At 44.5% G+C, this 18,094-nt stretch overlaps 1 protein-coding gene across 5 annotated transcripts in view; it reads right to left on the bottom strand.

The window, feature by feature from the left end:
• Window positions 1–18,019, bottom strand: part of LOC141220972 (5-oxoprolinase-like) — a 75,190-nt gene extending 57,171 nt beyond the window's left edge. The window contains exons 1-11 of one of the 5 annotated variants that reach the window (XM_073666430.1): window positions 17,785–18,019; window positions 17,657–17,721; window positions 13,512–13,702; window positions 13,228–13,419; window positions 12,916–13,030; window positions 12,671–12,794; window positions 8,820–9,015; window positions 8,575–8,740; window positions 1,493–1,631; window positions 1,277–1,344; window positions 709–974 (exon numbers count right to left, since the gene is read on the bottom strand). In XM_073666430.1, coding sequence (XP_073522531.1) covers window positions 709–974; window positions 1,277–1,344; window positions 1,493–1,631; window positions 8,575–8,740; window positions 8,820–9,015; window positions 12,671–12,794; window positions 12,916–13,030; window positions 13,228–13,419; window positions 13,512–13,679 — 1,434 coding nt within the window. In that variant the 5' untranslated portion in view covers window positions 13,680–13,702; window positions 17,657–17,721; window positions 17,785–18,019. Of the gene's footprint in view, window positions 1–708; window positions 975–1,276; window positions 1,345–1,492; window positions 1,632–8,574; window positions 8,741–8,819; window positions 9,016–12,670; window positions 12,795–12,915; window positions 13,031–13,227; window positions 13,420–13,511; window positions 13,704–17,656 lie in introns of all 5 variants that reach the window. The other 4 variants (XM_073666427.1, XM_073666428.1, XM_073666431.1 and 1 more) reach the window with 4 other exon arrangements.
• Between the last annotated feature and the right edge of the window lie 75 nt (window positions 18,020–18,094).

Here is an 18,094-nt window from a genome sequence, read left to right as displayed (position 1 = left end):
ACCATTTCTATTTTTTTCCACAGAATAGTGATGGGGTGGGTTTGAACTTCTAGGCCATGTTCACATCACGTTTTTAACCCCGGTCAGAGCCTCCGCTGGGGCTTGTGTCTGATGCCTGAAAAGCTGGATGTGAATAAAAATGGTGACGCAGACATTGACTTTAATGAAGCAGACGGGGTCACTCTGCGCCCCCACTGACCTCTCTCTGCAATTTCCACCTTTTTTTGAAGCGTGGATGACCGCCTTTTTGAGATGGGAACAAAAGTGCAGACACTATGGAGAATGACGTCAGGCAGAGCACAAAGAGACTTTGTCTGCAGTTTCGCCTGATTCTGCTTTTTCAGGGACTAAAGACAGAATCCTAGACGGAGTTTAAAGTGTGATGTGAACATAGCCTTATGCTTTTATGTATACAATAAATTTGTTTAATATATTTTTTTCGTTTTTTTAACTATTCACATTTTTCTTGACTCCCTTTAGGGGGCTTGTACAATACGCTGCAATGCCTGTGTATCACAGTGTGCTGTAAATTTACCAATACCCTATAAATGTCCTATGAAGATGGGTGGATGGGCAATGGGCTGACAGAGGTACCACAATTTCTTTGTCTAACCATGGTTGCAGCTGATGCAGCATCTAAGGGGTTAAAAGTCAGTGATCGCTGAGATTAGAGGTTCACTCTCGCGAATGTTCCCCATCGGTCCGCACCTGAGTGAGTGATCGGATTGGGCGACACATGGCTTCGTTGGCGACTCGGATGAAACCCATGGCCACTTCCTCAATGCTAAGTGAAGCTCCGCCCCCTGGTCGGCCATGTTGGAATTGGTTGATTTCCAAGGTGAGTTCCTTAAACTTTTGTGTTGTGTCTTCCTTTGAGAGAGGCTGGTCCTCAGATGGACCGAAGATCCGGGGAAAGTAATCAGGTAGGAGACGGCCTAGACAGAGGTTGGCGTCTGTTACCGTCAGGGGTCCCCCTACAGAAGGATGGGTTCGTTAACTAATGGATTAGAAAAATGTCCCGTAAAAGACATAATCAGGACATTCAGCCTTGGAATATATACTGGGAAGGATTCCAGTCACTAACAGCAAGCAGAGACTTAGAAAAAAAAAAGGTAGAAATAGAAAGTCGACTAGAAAGTTGCAATATCAGGCACAACCTGTGAATAGATGTGGCGCTGTTTCTCAAAGAAAGCAGCCTTGGTTTTCTATTCATAGAAAGTCCCGTTAAGCTTTCCTTACATATATGACTGGAATCCCCCATCTTACAGCCCATTACCCTTCCTGTAGCACGTGGGTCCAGGGTGGGCTCCCGCAGACTCCGGCCCAACAACAAATAATCCCGATCTGAAAAAAACAGATCGCAGTTCATTATTAGCATTATCTTAACACTTGGCAAATGTCCTTCTGTGATTAGATGAACGCCCAGTGTGAACAAAGCCCTTCAGGTAAGGACGAAAGTCACTGCGGTCTTGTAATGACTTTATACACCCACCTAAAGAAAAGCATGGAGCCCCCGCCAGCAGCCACGGTGTTCACATCCAGCTGCGGGGCCTGAATGCTGATTCCAGCTGTGGTGGCCTCAAACACATGTTCATACTCTCCGGCATAGCGGCTGACGTCTGTGGAGGTCCCTGGTATAGAGAAAGGAGCGGTGCTGATCAGCATTCATTGGTATCTCAGCATTTAATACAACCCTCAACATTGCAACTCCAAGAAGGAAAGTGGTGGAAAGATGGATCTCACAGGATGGAGACGTCACGGATCAGGAAGATAAGGAAGAGTGGAAACTAAGCTTTAACAATCTCTCGATTTATTGAGTCTTGAGTATAAGGAGCACGTGCAGAAATCTCCGCACTTATAGCCTGGGCTGCTATCATATATACGTCATGGTTGGGAAATACTTCCTGATCAACGAGATATATACGTCATGGTGATCAGCCGCACACAGGAGCTGTGGTGGGCCATCACAGCTGGGTATTCAACTGATATGACAGCTGACACCTGCAGTTTAACCCCTTAACTGCTGCAACTGATATGAATTGCAGCATTTATAAGGCAGGCAGAGGAAGGAATGGCGTAAAAAAATATACAGCATTAGGAATGGCGTAAAAAATAAATCCAATTCTTTACCTGCTGTTGCTTTTTTCTTTCTGCCTCCCCAATATCGCAGTAAGGCTCGGCTCACATTTATCCTGTGCTCTACGCTGAGCGCTTACACCGGGGTTTCCATGTAAATCTCTGAAATACGTTATTCAGACGGAACTCCCGGCAGAAGACTTCCTATAATGTGGCAGATGAAGGCACTGTGGACGGGGTCCGACCTGTGATCCGGAGGTGTCCGTCTTCTTAGACGTGCATAAAAGCGCGGTCCGCCACAGTTTTATGCACTTCTAAAAAGAAGAACACCACTAAACAGAGGCCAGATGGAGTCCAGAGTAACTGTACTGCCTCATTATAGTGAATGGATCCCTCGGGGGTTTCATCTGAATCACGTCATTCAGAGATTTAAATGGAAACCCCGATATAAGAGCTCAGGGTAGAGCACAGGATAAATGTGATCCAAAATGTTATGTAAAATGTTCCCAATAAAAGCTTCAACTCCATTCACAAAAAAAGTCCCAACTCAGGTCCGTCATCTGTTATCGGAAGTATATGGGGATTCCATGTTACTGTTAGCATAAAGGCTCTGGAAAAGCACTATGGCTCCTCGCCCTCCAAAAGACATTCAGCAAATTCTCCACTCAAAAAACCAAATGCCCCCCCCCCTTCTGAGCCCCAGCGTGTCTAAACCACATTTAAAGTAAAATGTTTGGCATTTCTGTAGCGATGACAGCCCACCTAATTTACGGGTGAGTGTCTCCAGAAGCACAAGCTGGGCACAACGTACTGGTCACTACAACGACAGTTTGCAATTTTCACTCAGCAACATCCACTACTGCTCGATTATGGAAAACACCTATGGAGTCAAATCATCACTACACCTGTAGATAAGTTCCAAGAGGAGAATAGTTTCCAAAATGGGGTTCACTTGAGGGGGGATTCTGCTCTTCTAGCATTTAGGGTCTCTGTATATGGAGTTTGCAAACTATTCTAGGAAAATCCGCTCTCCAGGAGTCAAATAGCGACCCGTCCCTCCCGAGTTTCGCCGTGTGGCTAAGCAGTACTCTACTGTCACATATGGGGTATTTCTACATTCTGCAGAAATTGTGGGACAAATTTTTGGTGACATTTTTACCCATTTCCCAGTGTGAAAATGTAAAATCTGGGGCTAGAACAAAATTTTGGCAGTAAAAATATAATTATTCTTTCTTCACTGGCCAATGGTCTGTGACCCACCTGGGTTGTCAATATGATCACTGCACCCCTAGATAAATTCATTGAGAGGTGTAGTTTGCAAAATGGGGTCACTTATGGGGGGGTTCTGCTGTTATAGCACCTTATGGGCTCTGTCAATGTGACATGGCACCGTCAAACCAGTCCAGCAAAATATGAACTCCAATATGGCACTTATTCCCTTCTGAGCTTTGCACTGTGCCTCAAAAGTAGTTTTTGACCACATATGGGGTATCGGCATACACAGGAAAAATTGCACAACGAATTTTGGGGTCCATTTTCTCCTGCTATCCTTGTGAAAATGAAACAAATTGGGGATAAAACAACATTTTTGTGGGAAAAATATATATTTTTTTTCATTTTCACAGATCAACGTAAAATTCTGTGAAGCACCTGTGGGTTAAAAGTGCTCATCACACATCTAGATAAATTCCTTGAGGGGGTCTAGTTTCCAAAATGGTGTCACTTGTGGGGGGTTTCCACTGCTTAGGCACATCAGGGGCTCTCCAAACGCGACATGGCATCTGCTAATGATTTCAGCCAATTTTGCATTCCTTAAGTCAAATTGCATTCCTTCCCTTCCGAGCCCTGCCGTGCGTCAAAACAGTAGTTTTCTCCCACATATGGGGTGTCAGCATGCCAAAGAAAAATAATCCAACAAATTTTGGGGTCTATTTTCTCCTCTTACCCTTGTGAAAATAAAATATTTGGGTCTAAAGTTAAATTTTTGTGAAAAAAAAAGTTAAATATTCATTTTTTCCTTCCACATTGCTTCAGTTCCTGTGAAGCACCTGAAGGGTTAATAAACTTCTTGAATGTGGTTTTGAGCATCTTGAGGGGTGCAGTTTTTAGAATAGTGTATTTTCTGTCATAGAAACCCCTCAAACTCACTTTAAATGTTATGTGGTCCCTAAAAAAATGGTTTTGTAAATTGTGTTGTAAAAATGAGAAATCGCTGGTCAACATTAAACCCTTCTAACTTCCTAACAAAAAAATTATGTTTCAAAAATTGTGCTGATGTAAAGTAGACATATTGGAAATTGCTTGGAAGAGCTGCATTCACTATTCTGCTGGTGCAGTCACTGTCTACATACATTACATTACTGATCCTGAGTTACATCCTGTATTATCCTCCGGAGCTGCACTCACTATTCTGCTGGTGCAGTCACTGTGTACATACATTACATTACTGATCCTAAGTTACATCCTGTATTATCCTCCGGAGCTGCACTCACTATTCTGCTGGTGCAGTCACTGTGTACATACATTACATTACTGATCCTGTACTGATCCTGACTTACCTCCTGTATTATACTCCAGAGCTGCATTCACTATTCTGCTGGTGCAGTCACTGTGTACATACATTACATTACTGATCCTGAGTTACATCCTGTATTATACTCCAGAGCTGCTCTCAATATTCTGCTGGTGCAGTCACTGTGTACATACATTACATTACTGATCCTGAGTTACATCCTGTATTATACTCCAGAGCTGCATTCACTATTCTGCTGGTGCAGTCACTGTGTACATACATTACATTACTGATCCTGAGTTACATCCTGTATTATACTCCAGAGCTGCACTCACTATTCTGCTGGTGGAGTCACTGTGTACATACATTACATTACTGATCCTGAGTTACATCCTGTATTATACTCCAGAGCTGCACTCACTATTCTGCTGGTGCAGTCACTGTGTACATACATTACATTACTGATCCTGTACTGATCCTGACTTACCTCCTGTATTATACTCCAGAGCTGCACTCACTATTCTGCTGGTGCAGCCACTGTCTACATACATTACATTACTGATCCTGAGTTACATCCTGTATTATACTCCAGAGCTGCACTCACTATTCTGCTGGTGCAGTCACTGTGTACATACATTACATTACTGATCCTGTACTGATCCTGACTTACCTCCTGTATTATACTCCAGAGCTGCACTCACTATTCTGCTGGTGCAGTCACTATGCACATACATTACATTACTGATCCTGAGTTACATCCTGTATTATACTCCAGAGCTGCACTCAATATTCTGCTGGTGCAGTCACTGTGTACATACATTTCTGATCATGAGTTACATCCTGTATTATACTCCAGAGCTGCACTCACTATTCTGCTGGTGCCGTCACTGTGTACATACATTACATTACTGATCCTGAGTTACATCCTGTATTATACTCCAGAGCTGCACTCACTATTCTGCTGGTGCAGTCACTGTTTACATACATTACATTATTGATCCTGAGTTACATCCTGTATTATACTCCACAGCTGCACTCACTATTCTGCTGGTGCAGTCACTGTGTACATACATTACTGATCCGGAGTTACCTCCTGTATTATACTCCAGAGCTGCACTCACTATTCTGCTGGTGCAGTCACTGTGTACATACATTACATTACTGATCCTGTACTGATCCTGAGTTACATCCTGTATTATACTCCAGAGCTGCACTCACTATTCTGCTGGTGCAGTCACTGTGTACATACATTACATTACTGATCTTGAGCTGCATCTTGTATTATACTCCAGAGCTGCACTCACTATTCTGTTGGTGCAGTCACTGTGTACATACATTACATTACTGATCCTGTCTGATCCTGAGTTACATCCTGTATAATACCCCAGAGCTGCACTCACTATTCTGCTGGTGCCGTCACTGTGTACATACATTACATTACTGATCCTGAGTTACATCCTGTATTATACTCCAGAGCTGCACTCACTATTCTGCTGGTGCAGTCACTGTTTACATACATTACATTATTGATCCTGAGTTACATCCTGTATTATACTCCACAGCTGCACTCACTATTCTGCTGGTGGAGTCACTGTGTACATACATTACATTACCGATCCTGAGTTACCTCCTGTATTGTACTCCAGAGCTGCACTCACTATTCTGCTGGTGGAGTCACTGTGTACATACATTGCATTACTGATCCTGAGTAACACCCTGTATTATACTCCAGAGCTGCACTCACTATTCTGCTGGTGCAGTCACTGTGTACATACATTACATTACTGATCCTGTCTGATCCTGAGTTACATCCTGTATTATACTCCAGAGCTGCACTCACTATTCTGCTGGTGCAGTCACTGTGTACATACATTACATTACTGATCCTGAGTTACATCCTTTATTATACTCCAGAGCTGCACTCACTATTCTGTTGGTGCAGTCACTGTGTACATACATTACATTACTGATCCTGAGTTACATCCTTTATTGTACTCCAGAGCTGCACTCACTATTCTGTTGGTGCAGTCACTGTGTACATACATTACATTACTGATCCTGAGTTACATCCTGTATTATACTCCAGAGCTGCACTCACTATTCTGCTGGTGCAGTCACTGTGTACATACATTACATTACTGATCCTGAGTTACATCCTTTATTGTACTCCAGAGCTGCACTCACTATTCTGTTGGTGCAGTCACTGTGTACATACATTACATTACTGATCCTGTCTGATCCTGAGTTACATCCTGTATTATACTCCAGAGCTGCACTCACTATTCTGCTGGTGCAGTCACTGTGTACATACATTACATTACTGATCCTGAGTTACATCCTGTATTATACCCCGGAGCTGCACTCACTATTCTGCTGGTGCAGTCACTGTGTACATACATTACATTACTGATCCTGAGTTACATTCTGTATTATACTCCAGAGCTGCACTCACTATTCTGCTGGTGCAGTCACTGTGTACATACATTACATTACTGATCCTGAGTTACATCCTGTATTATACTCCAGAGCTGCACTCACTATTCTGCTGGTGCAGTCACTGTGTACATACATTACATTACTGATCCTGAGTTACATCCTTTATTGTACTCCAGAGCTGCACTCACTATTCTGTTGGTGCAGTCACTGTGTACATACATTACATTACTGATCCTGTCTGATCCTGAGTTACATCCTGTATTATACTCCAGAGCTGCACTCACTATTCTGCTGGTGCAGTCACTGTGTACATACATTACATTACTGATCCTGAGTTACATCCTGTATTATACCCCGGAGCTGCACTCACTATTCTGCTGGTGCAGTCACTGTGTACATACATTACATTACTGATCCTGAGTTACATCCTGTATTATACTCCAGAGCTGCACTCACTATTCTGCTGGTGCAGTCACTGTGTACATACATTACATTACTGATCCTGAGTTAGATCCTGTATTATACTCCAGAGCTGCACTCACTATTCTGCTGGTGCAGTCACTGTGTACATACATTACATTACTAATCCTGAGTTACATCCTGTATTATACGCCAGAGCTGCACTCACTATTCTGCTGGTGCAGTCACTGTGTACATACATTACATTACTGATCCTGAGTTACATTCTGTATTATACGCCAGAGCTGCACTCACTATTCTGCTGGTGCAGTCACTGTGTACATACATTACATTACTGATCCTGAGTTACATCCTGTATTATACTCCAGAGCTGCACTCACTATTCTGCTGGTGCAGTCACTGTGTACATACATTACATTACTGATCCTGAGTTACATCCTGCATTATACTCCGGAGCTGCACTCACTATTCTGCTGGTGCAGTCACTGTGTACATACATTACATTACTGATCCTGAGTTACATCCTGTATTATACTCCAGAGCTGCACTCACTATTCTGCTGGTGCAGTCACTGTGTATATACATTACATTACTGATCCTGAGTTACCTCCTGTATTATACTCCAGAGCTGCACTCACTATTCTGCTGGTGCAGTCACTGTGTATATACATTACATTACTGATCCTGAGTTACCTCCTGTATTATACTCCAGAGCTGCACTCACTATTCTGCTGGTGCAGTCACTGTGTACATACATTACATTACTGATCCTGAGTTACCTCCTGTATTATACTCCAGAGCTGCACTCACTATTCTGCTGGTGCAGTCACTGTGTACATACATTACATTACTGATCCTGAGTTACATCCTGTATTATACTCCAGAGCTGCACTCACTATTCTGCTGGTGCAGTCACTGTGTACATACATTACATTACTGATCCTGAGTTACATTCTGTATTATACCCCAGAGCTGCACTCACTATTCTGCTGGTTATTATTGGAACAGCCAGCAAGCTTGTATACAGACAGCTGCTAACATTGACATCTTCTGCAGATTATGTGGAATGTGGATAATCGTGCTCGGAGGTGAACGGACGGTTTTAATTCCCCAGTGATCTTCTATCTCACCTCCCATATCAAAGCCAATAACAGGCTGAGGATTTTTGGGCTGATAGGTGGTGATAGCGTAACCTACTACTCCCCCTGCTGGTCCAGAAAGGATGGCACGTGACCCATTGAAGCTGTGCATTGGAGTCAGTCCTCCATCTGAGCGCATGAAGAGAACTTGGAGATCCTGCAAAAAAAGTAACAGATCATGTGAATTCAGCATCATTGCCAAAGAGGCTGCGAATAACAGATATTGTAAGTCTCACCTTGAGATGGTTCTGAAAGCCGCTGCGAAACCCGTCCAGATACCTCTGTATGCACGGGGTCAAATAGGCGTCAGCACAAGCTGTGAAGCCCCTGGGCACCATTCGAATCATCGGCATTACCTCCGAGGAAAGAGACACATGGGTGAAACCCAATGAACAAGCCAGCTCCCCGATCTGATGCTCATGAGAAGACCACCTGTGGGCAACAAAGTGACAACTCCAGAATTATTATTTATTATTATAGCGCCATTTATTCCATGGAGCTTTACATGTGAAAGGGATGTACATAGAACAAACAATTACAATTCATATGAACAATACAAGTTGACGACTGGTACAGGAGGAGCGAGGACCCTGCCCGCGAGGGCTCACAATCTACAGGGGATGGGTGAGGATACAGTAGGTGAGAGTAGAGCTGGTCGTGCAGCGGTATGGTAGAGCGGTGGTTACTGCAGGTTGTAGGCTTGTCGGAAGAGGTGGGTCTTCAGGTTCCTTTTGAAGGTTTCCACCGTCGACGAGAGTGTGATGTGTTGGGGTAGAGAGTTGCAGAGTTGGGGGGAAGCACAGGAGAAATCTTGTATGCGATTGTGGGAAGAGGAGATAAGAGGGGAGTAGAGCAGGAGATCTTGTGAGGATCGGAGGTTGTGTGCGGGTATGTACCGGGAGACTAAGTCACAGATATATGGAGGAGACAGGTTGTGGATGGCTTTGTATGTCATGGTTAGGGTTTTGAACTGGAGTCTCTAAGCAATGGGGAGCCAGAGAAGGGATTAAGAGAGAGGAGAGGCCGGGGAATAGCGGGGGGACAGGTTGATTAGTCGGGCAGCAGAGTTTAGGATGGATTGGAGAGGTGCTAGAGTGATAGTAGGGAGGCCACAAAGCAAGAGGTTGCAGTAGTCGAGGCGGGAGATGATGAGGGCGTGCACTATTGTTTTTGCAGATTCGTGGTTGAGGAATGTGCGGATCCGGGAGATATTTTTGAGCAGGAGTCAGCAGGAAGTGGAAAGGGCTTGGATATTTTGTTTAAAGGAGAGGTTAGAGTCCAGGGTTACCCCGAGGCAGTGGGCTTCCGAGACTGGGGAGAGTGGGCAGCCATTGACTTTGATGGATATGTCAGTTGGGGGGCTTGAGTGAGACGGTGGAAAGATGATGAATTCAGTTTTATCCATGTTAAGTTTTAGAAATCTGTCAGAGAAGAAGAATGAAATAGCGGACAGACATTGTGGGATTTTGGTTAGTAGGGAGGAGATATCGGGTCCAGAGAGGTAGATCTGTGTGTCATCAGCATAGAGGTGATACTGAAAGCCATGAGACTCTATGAGCTGTCCCAGGCCGAAGAGATCCAAGATAGGGCTAAGTCTTTGATGCCAAGAGATGAGAGAGTCTGTAGTAAGAGGGAATGGTCGACTGTGTCAAAGGCAGATGACAGGTCTAGGAGGAGGACAGAGTAGGGTTGCTTGGATTTAACAGTTAGGAGGTCGTTGGGGCAGTTTCAGTGGAGTGGTGCGGTCGGAAGCCAGATTTGAGGCGGTCAAAGAGAGAGCAGGAGGAGAGGTGGGAGGACAGTTCAGAATGGACATGTTATTCCAGTAGTTTTGAGATATAGGGGAGAATGATATATGGCGATAGCTAGACATGGTCAAGGGATGGCTTTTTGAGGATGGGTGTCATCGAGGCATGTTTGAAGCATTTATTTATTTATTTATTTATTTACTCACTTATATAGTGCCATTAATTCCACAACGCTTTACAGACATTATGGGCACTGTCCCCATCTGGGCTCACAATCTAAATTCCCTATCTTTGGAATGTGGGAGGAAACCGGAGAACCCGGAGGAAACCCACGAGAACATGGGGAGAACATACAAACTCCTTGGAGATGTTGTCCTTGGTGGGATATGAACCCAGGACCACAGCGCCGCAAGGCTGCAGTGCTATCCACTGAGCCACCGTGAAGCATGAGGGGAAGACACCAGTTGTTAATGACAAGTTGAAAAGGTGGGTTAGGGTATGGGTTAGGATGAGGATAGTGGTAAGGTTAGGGATGAGGTGGGACGGGGTTGGGTCAAGTTTGCAGGTGGTGAGGTGTGATTTGGAGAGTAAAGAGGAGAGTTGATCTTCCTTAATGGTGGAGGAGCTGGTTTTGGAGGAGGATTGAGTAGGTGTGAGGAGGGGCTGTGGGGACTTTAGGCAAAAGCTTTGTCTGATGTTATCAATCTTCTGCTTGAAGAATGTGGCAAAGTCTTCAGCTGAGAGGAGAGGGAGGAGGCGCTGGGGGATGGAGGAGAGAAATGAAAGTTTTAAATAGCTGTTTAGGGTTGTGAGACAGGGATGATATGAGAAGTATGTTTGTTTTGCTGCAGTGAGGGTGGACTTGAAGGTAGTGAGGGACTGTTTGAATGCAATTAAATGCTCGTTGGAGTGGAACCTTTTCCATGTCCGCTCAGCAACCCTGGCGGCCCATTGCTTTTCTTTAGTCAGGTTGGTGTGTGAGGGTTGCCGGTTGAGTGGGCGAAATGTGGTATGCGTGAGGGGGCGACCAAATTGAGAGCTGCAGCTGTTGTGGTGTTTTATATAGTGGTAGCAGCATTTGCATCGTGTAATGAACTTATGCCTGTGAGAGGGAGAAGAGATTCAGAGAGTGAGTGTAGGTCAAGGTGTTTCAGATTTCTGCGAGGATGTGCAAGTTTGTGGAGTAGGGCTTGAGCACCTGGAGAGGAGAGGGTAGAGAATGTGAGTAGGTTGTGGTCAGAAAGAGGGAGAGGTGAGCTAGAGAGGTTAGATAGGGAACAGAGGCGGGTGAAGATGAGGTCCAGTGTGTGGCCATCTTTGTGAGTGGCGGCAGAAGTCCATTGAGCAAGGCAGAAGGAAGAAGTGAGGGATAGAAGCTTGGAGACAGATGAGTGGGAAGTGTGAATGGGGATGTTGAAGTCACCCATGATGATAGTGGGAATGTCAGCGGAAAGGAAATGAAGCAGCCAGGTGGTGAAGTGGTCAAAGAAGGTGGTGGTTAGTCCGGGGGGGAGGGGGGGTGGCGGTAAACGACGGCCAGTTGGAGGTTGGAGGGAGAGTAGATGGGCACACAATGCACTTCAAAAGAGGGGAGAGTATTGGAGGGTGGCAGTGGGATATGGGTGAAGGAGCAGTTGCCTGACAGGAGAAGACCTACTCCTCCACCATGCTTGCCATTGGAGCGAGGGGTGTGAAAAAGGTGGAATCCACCATACGAAAGTGCAGCTGGGGAGGCCCTGTCAGAGGGGGTGAGCCAGGTTTCGGTGATGCCAAGGAAGGAGAGTTTGTTAGTAATGAAAAGAACATGGATGTAGGAAAGTTTGTTGCACACGGAGCGAGCGTTCCATAGAGCTGTCTTTAGTGGGGCTGGGGAGGCGGGGGCTGGGCGGATGGGAATAAGGTTAAAAGGGTTGCGAGAGTTTGTGACAGATCGTGGATTGGAGGTGGAAAGGACTATGGGGATGTGGTGAAGAGGACCAGGATTTGGAGAGATATCGCAGGCATTCAGAAGGAGCAGGGAAAGTGTTAGCAGGTGGGATCAGGAGAGGGCATGAAGTGGCTGTCTGTGTTTGGAAACAGAGGAGTGAATATTGAGGAATAGTTCTGAGGAGGAGGTGAGACGAGTGGGGAGGATGGAGGGAGAAATGAAGAGTTCCTTACTAGGTGTTAGTAGAAAGTGAAGTACTATAGAGGAGAGAGTGAAGACAAACAAGAACATCATTTACTTTGCCTGGGTATCCTGTTTCCATTGGTTCCCTTCAGGTGCAATTCATGATATATAAGGACAAAGAATAAAAATTGCTAAGGACAATATCCCAAAAAGTGACTCCCCCACTCACGCGTAAGAATGCATCAGGACCACCGCCAGACTGCGAATCCCCCTGGACAAGACACCTTGTAGCAGGATCCTCAGCTTCTCCAAGTTAATTGGCTCCCAGACTTCTAGAGTGTCACCAGTGGACCCTGAATACAGGAAAATACCAACATCTATCACAATGGTTCAATGATTGTTGAAGCGACCACCAAACACCCAACAGTTGTTATGTGTGATATCTGCCAGACGTCTGACATCATCTGATCTAACCTATGAAGGTCTTCAGAGAAAGGTGTTTAGGAAGCTGGCAGCCTCCCTGACGCAAAACGACTCTTTCCTCCACCTCAATTACTTCTTCATACAGAACCTCAGGCATCCGGATTTCCTTAGAAGAAAAACATGGTTTAAAAATGCAAAATTATAACAGGAGCCACATCTACCATATGCCAACTATAATACAAGTGTCACATAATGCAGGACAGAAGGACTTTTATTGGTACCAGGGCCAAGATTCGATTGTTACCTCTGCAACCCCTACGGCTATAGGCCTGAATATGGTGCATGGTGAATATGGAGACTCACCAGGTCAAAGATTTTAGGCCGGGCTTGGTTTCCAATATGTAGCAAATCTCTGAAGCCTTTTGTAATCAGCAGCGCGATCCTCTCTCCTTTCCTTTCCAGAAGAGCATTGGTCGCCACTGTTGTCCCCATCCGTATCCATTCTATCTGCTGTGTGTCCAGAGGTTGGTCCCGGGGGTACATACACCTAGTCTCCTGGAGATGAAGAAAAAACAAAACCAGAAATTAAATTATGCAATATAGATCAATGCTCCATCTCCGTGAAAACCATTGTCTTGGACTCTTACATCTTCTAGGATCCGCCTGATTCCTTCGGTGGGAGCATCCTTGTAATTTGCTGGATCCTCAGATAATAATTTCATGACACGAACCTTTCCTCCAGGGCATCGTGCAAAGACGTCAGTGAAGGTGCCACCACGGTCTATGGCAAACTGGAACTTCTGACGTTCGCCCATTATATATTGGGCAGCTCACAACCCTAGATAAAAAACAATAATAGTTTTCTCAATTAATATAACTTAGAAATGTTGTTGCAAGCCTAGATATTGCAAGCCCGCTTCTTGCTGTCCATATTCTGATTCCAGTATTGCCTGAAGAAGGACTCTGTTGGAAACATTGCCATGTCATGAAATTCTGATGATGTCAATAAAATTTCAAGTGCGGAAAGAGGATAATCTCCAATGCGGTTCCTTTTCTTTGGGCTTGGCTATAACATACTTGTTATGGTGTCCCTCTTCTGTTCTTTTGACTCCATGATGGAATGTCCATCTAATATGTCCATGGCTATTGGCCACATGTCCTTAGAAGATAGATAATATATTGGGCTGTGGCTGCTCTTCACACGATATTGTGAGTTTTGCTATACACTACAATGCACATGTGTTAAAGAATATGGGCTTCAAAAACTCTTTGCAAACTTTTCCTATTAATTTCTATGGGAATCCACTTTGAGGTTCATAAGAGGTAGTTTTTTTAAGTGTTTTCTTTTTCCTGAAGAGGTTTTAAAAAAAAAAAAAAAACACCATGTGGAAAGAGAAAAAAAAAGGATTCCCGTTCAGTGAATTATTACAGAATCTGATCCAAAACTAAGCATGATCAAATCAAAAGTTGCCATATGAGTCCAATGAGTGGAGTCACTCAATGATAGGACCGTCCACTGGACTCCTAACCTCTGAAAGAAATGGATTAATCTTTTCCCCTAAAACGATATATCCCTCTGCTCTATAAAATGATGTCTGTAGATTGGACATGTTCACTGAGACAACAGAATGGAAAGGTCCATCAGTAGATTGGGGACGAGGGAAAGGCGATGCGACAAGGCAAAGTCTGAACCGGAGCTTGAAACAGCTGACAGCAGAAATCTTTGGCCCATTCCTCAGAGATAATCATTAATCCACTTATTTCAGTTCTTGGGATTTGAAAAGAAAAAAAAAAGTTTCATGGTTCAATGAAGACAATGACTTTTAAAGTCCAAATGAAAAAAAAACTGTCTGGGAACATCTACAGCCCTGAGAAGATCATCCCTGGAGAGGACACCGAAACGTGTGATTATTTAGAGGTTTTCCAAGATCACAATATTAGCAATATCAGATTAGTGGGGTCCGACTGTCTGGACCGGTGTCGATCAACCCTATGTCATCAAAAGCTTTTATGCCAGAAAACTGATGCAAAAAAAACTGCTTTGGAAAGTTGTAAACTTTGCCAAATTTATTAAGTGACGTGCACAAGGCCAGTCTTCATGAATCATTCGCCATTAGTTTTTCCCAAACAGAAACTGCTGCATTAAATAATCTTATTTTTTATATTTTTAGGAGAGTTTTAAAGTGGTCTTGAAGAGTTTTTTTATTTATTTTTTTGCAGCCTTTTGATTTCACACCACTTAGTTTGGAGAATCTTCAGAATCTGCATCAAAGAAGTAACATGATATGCATTTTATGTTTTTTTTACACTAGGCGTTTTCCAAAAGCTCTTCCTGTTTCTGCTCCAAAAACTCAACAAAAACACATGGGCCCTGATTCATTAAAGCTTTTACGCCATAATTTTGGTGTAAAAAGCTTTGAAAAGTCGCAAAATTTTAGAGCAACATCAAGTTGTGTTAAAATTTTGCAACTTTTTCGTCATTTTCATACCATTTTTGCTGGGCCAGACCAGCGGTATGGCGACTTTCGCTCATCAAATTCATGACAAGCGGCGTTCCTTACGCTGCAAGAGTATGTAGGAAGATTTGTGCGCACGTCACTTGTCAAATGCACCAGATTCATGAAGAGGTGTGCACCTCTTAAACTATGTGCGCACGTTCAGGATTTGAAGCAGAAATTTTCACAGCGTTTCTGCATCTCCTTGGCAGGAAAAACGCTGCTGAAAAACCGGGCGATTTTGACGCTTTTTTGTAGATCAATGAATGTTCTTTGGAGCTAAATAAAGTTATTTGGTGGGACATTGCTTTTTGGATTACCCTCAAAACTGGGGTGAGTATATTAGTTAATTTAAATGATTAAATAATGTGTGTGTTGTATTTCAAATAAAGTGTTTACTCTGTGTCTGTGTGTTTATTTAACGCTTTACTTTACTTTAATTAGGTTTGGTGATGAAAGGGTCTGATTGACACCTTGTCATCACCAAACAAAAGAGCTAGTTGTCATCTTATCCCATTCACCCAATCTCATTAGCATTTCCATTCATGTAATTTCTGGGGCAGCTGTGAGCTAGGAAGGTGCCATTAGGCAAACATGTACGCCAGCCATTAATAGCAGCTCACAGCTGTTTCGTTAGCCGCTACGTTCCCACGAACAGCAACAATGAGCGCTTTGAATGCAGCTTATTTTTGCTGCGTCCAAAACGCAGTGTTCTAATGCCGCACTTTTGTTGTCGGTACATGTGAATCCACCGCATATAATGACACTACAATCAGTCGAAATCTGCAGCGGAGACTAGCGTGTCCGCTACCGAAATCGACATGCTGTGGGTGAGTTTGGGTACGTGGCCACAGTCAGTAGACGCTGCAGGTTTGACGCTGCATGTTTATACAGCGTCAAACCCGCATAGTGGATGTGATCTCTAGAAATCCCATGTCCACTATGCGTGCATCAGAGGCAGCGAATCACCCATGGACACTGACATGCCGCACGTCTTTCAGGATCGCAGCAAGTGAAATTCTCTTGCGGAGTCGCTAGTGTCCGCAACAGAAATTTGACCACTAGAATGTATAGAATTTTGCCAAGCGAAAGCTAAAAGTATATTCAACAGCAACGTGCAATCTGAAGAAAGGACGTATACGCCGCTGACTCCCGCAGGTTCAACTCCCGGCTTTATCTAAAAACCCTTCACTAAAACCTGCGTCTCTCCGGAGCCCCCATCAATAGTGAAGAGAGCGGTGGAGCGCAAGATCTACCACCAAATCCATTCACACAGGGATCTCCAGAGCCCCCGTTCTGGGCATTGATTAGGGGGTCACCAAAATAAGAGCCCCAGGGATCGTTAAGATCTTCTGCAACTCCTTTCTTCAAGAGCCAGTAACATGTCCGTCAGGATTTCTTTAGAATTGAACAAGTGACGGAATTATCAATACTAAGGAAATCCTCAAAAAACATGACCCGTCGGTGGCTCCGGAGGACCGGAGATGGGGGGACACCGTCCTATACCATGAATAGGGGATAACTTTCAAACTTGTGAATACCCCTTTAAATAATTAACGTTGTTCTCTCTGTCTAAATACCCTGACACAAGACCAGAGGGGATTGTTGCCCCCCAGACCGCAGGGCCCACCGCCCCATTCCCTGGACACCAGTCCCTTCATTCTCCATCACTCACATCATCCGTTTACACCGAGCGATAGAATCTTTTTTGGCAGCAGAAGTTTATGATTTCCAACAACTTGTTATCATCTCCAGTCCAACGAGGCGTCAAGTGCGAGACGCCGGCTGATAACATAAAGCAATGGCCGCCAACCACTGCCGGTCACCCCGACTGTGCATATGCAGAGAGGACACACAGGACAACCGCCTGCAGTCCCATGTAACAACATAGATAACGGAGTACAAAGAAGGCAGTAGAGGTCACCAGCAGTCCTATGTAACACCACAGATAACACAGTGATAACTCTCTGAGTACAGATAATGGAGTAGATGTCACTTGCAGTCCTATGTAACACCACAGATAACACAGTGATAACTCTCTGAGTACAGATAATGGAGTAGATGTCACCTGCAGTCCTATGTAACACGCTGGCATTAATAAGTGACGGGATCCACAAAACCAAATAGTTCTTTATAACAATTCCACTTGTCCCATTTTCCGCTTGATCTGATCTTTCTCAGGTTACGGGATGTATAATTATTATTATTATTATTATGTATAATGTGATGATTGATGAGATCCGCTACGTCAGTGTGAACACACGCCTGTATGGCTGCGCCGCTCACTTCCCACCTACCCGCTTCTCCAGGACAGGACGCCGCTTCTCCAGGACAGGACGCCGCTTCTCCAGGACAGGACGCCGCTTCTCCAGGACAGGACGCCGCTTCTCCAGGACAGGACACCACTTCTCCAGGACAGGACGCCACTTCTCCAAGATCAGCTGGTAGAATCCCCCCGGCTCCTGGAGGAGGAAGGACGGATCCGCAGTGATAGGAGGGGACCCAGCAGACAAATGCCCCCTATAACCTGGAGATGTAACACTCAGGCTAAATGTCCTGTATATTCCCTTCCTGCAGATTCCTCACCTCCTGGTGTCATGTGTCTGTGTCACTAACCTGCTGCACTGAAGGGGTTAACACTCCTGAATGCAGATTTATCCACACGCCTCCTAATCCTCCAATGAAAAGGCAGGAGTGATGAGCAGCCGGCTGTGATTGGTCAGGGCAGTCATTCA

Source organism: Phyllobates terribilis, unplaced genomic scaffold (assembly GCF_046119375.1).
Source record: "Phyllobates terribilis strain yellow unplaced genomic scaffold, ASM4611937v1 Scaffold_305__1_contigs__length_2280687, whole genome shotgun sequence".
Classification (NCBI taxonomy): domain Eukaryota; kingdom Metazoa; phylum Chordata; class Amphibia; order Anura; family Dendrobatidae; genus Phyllobates; species Phyllobates terribilis.
This window is presented reverse-complemented; position numbering and strand designations above follow the sequence as displayed.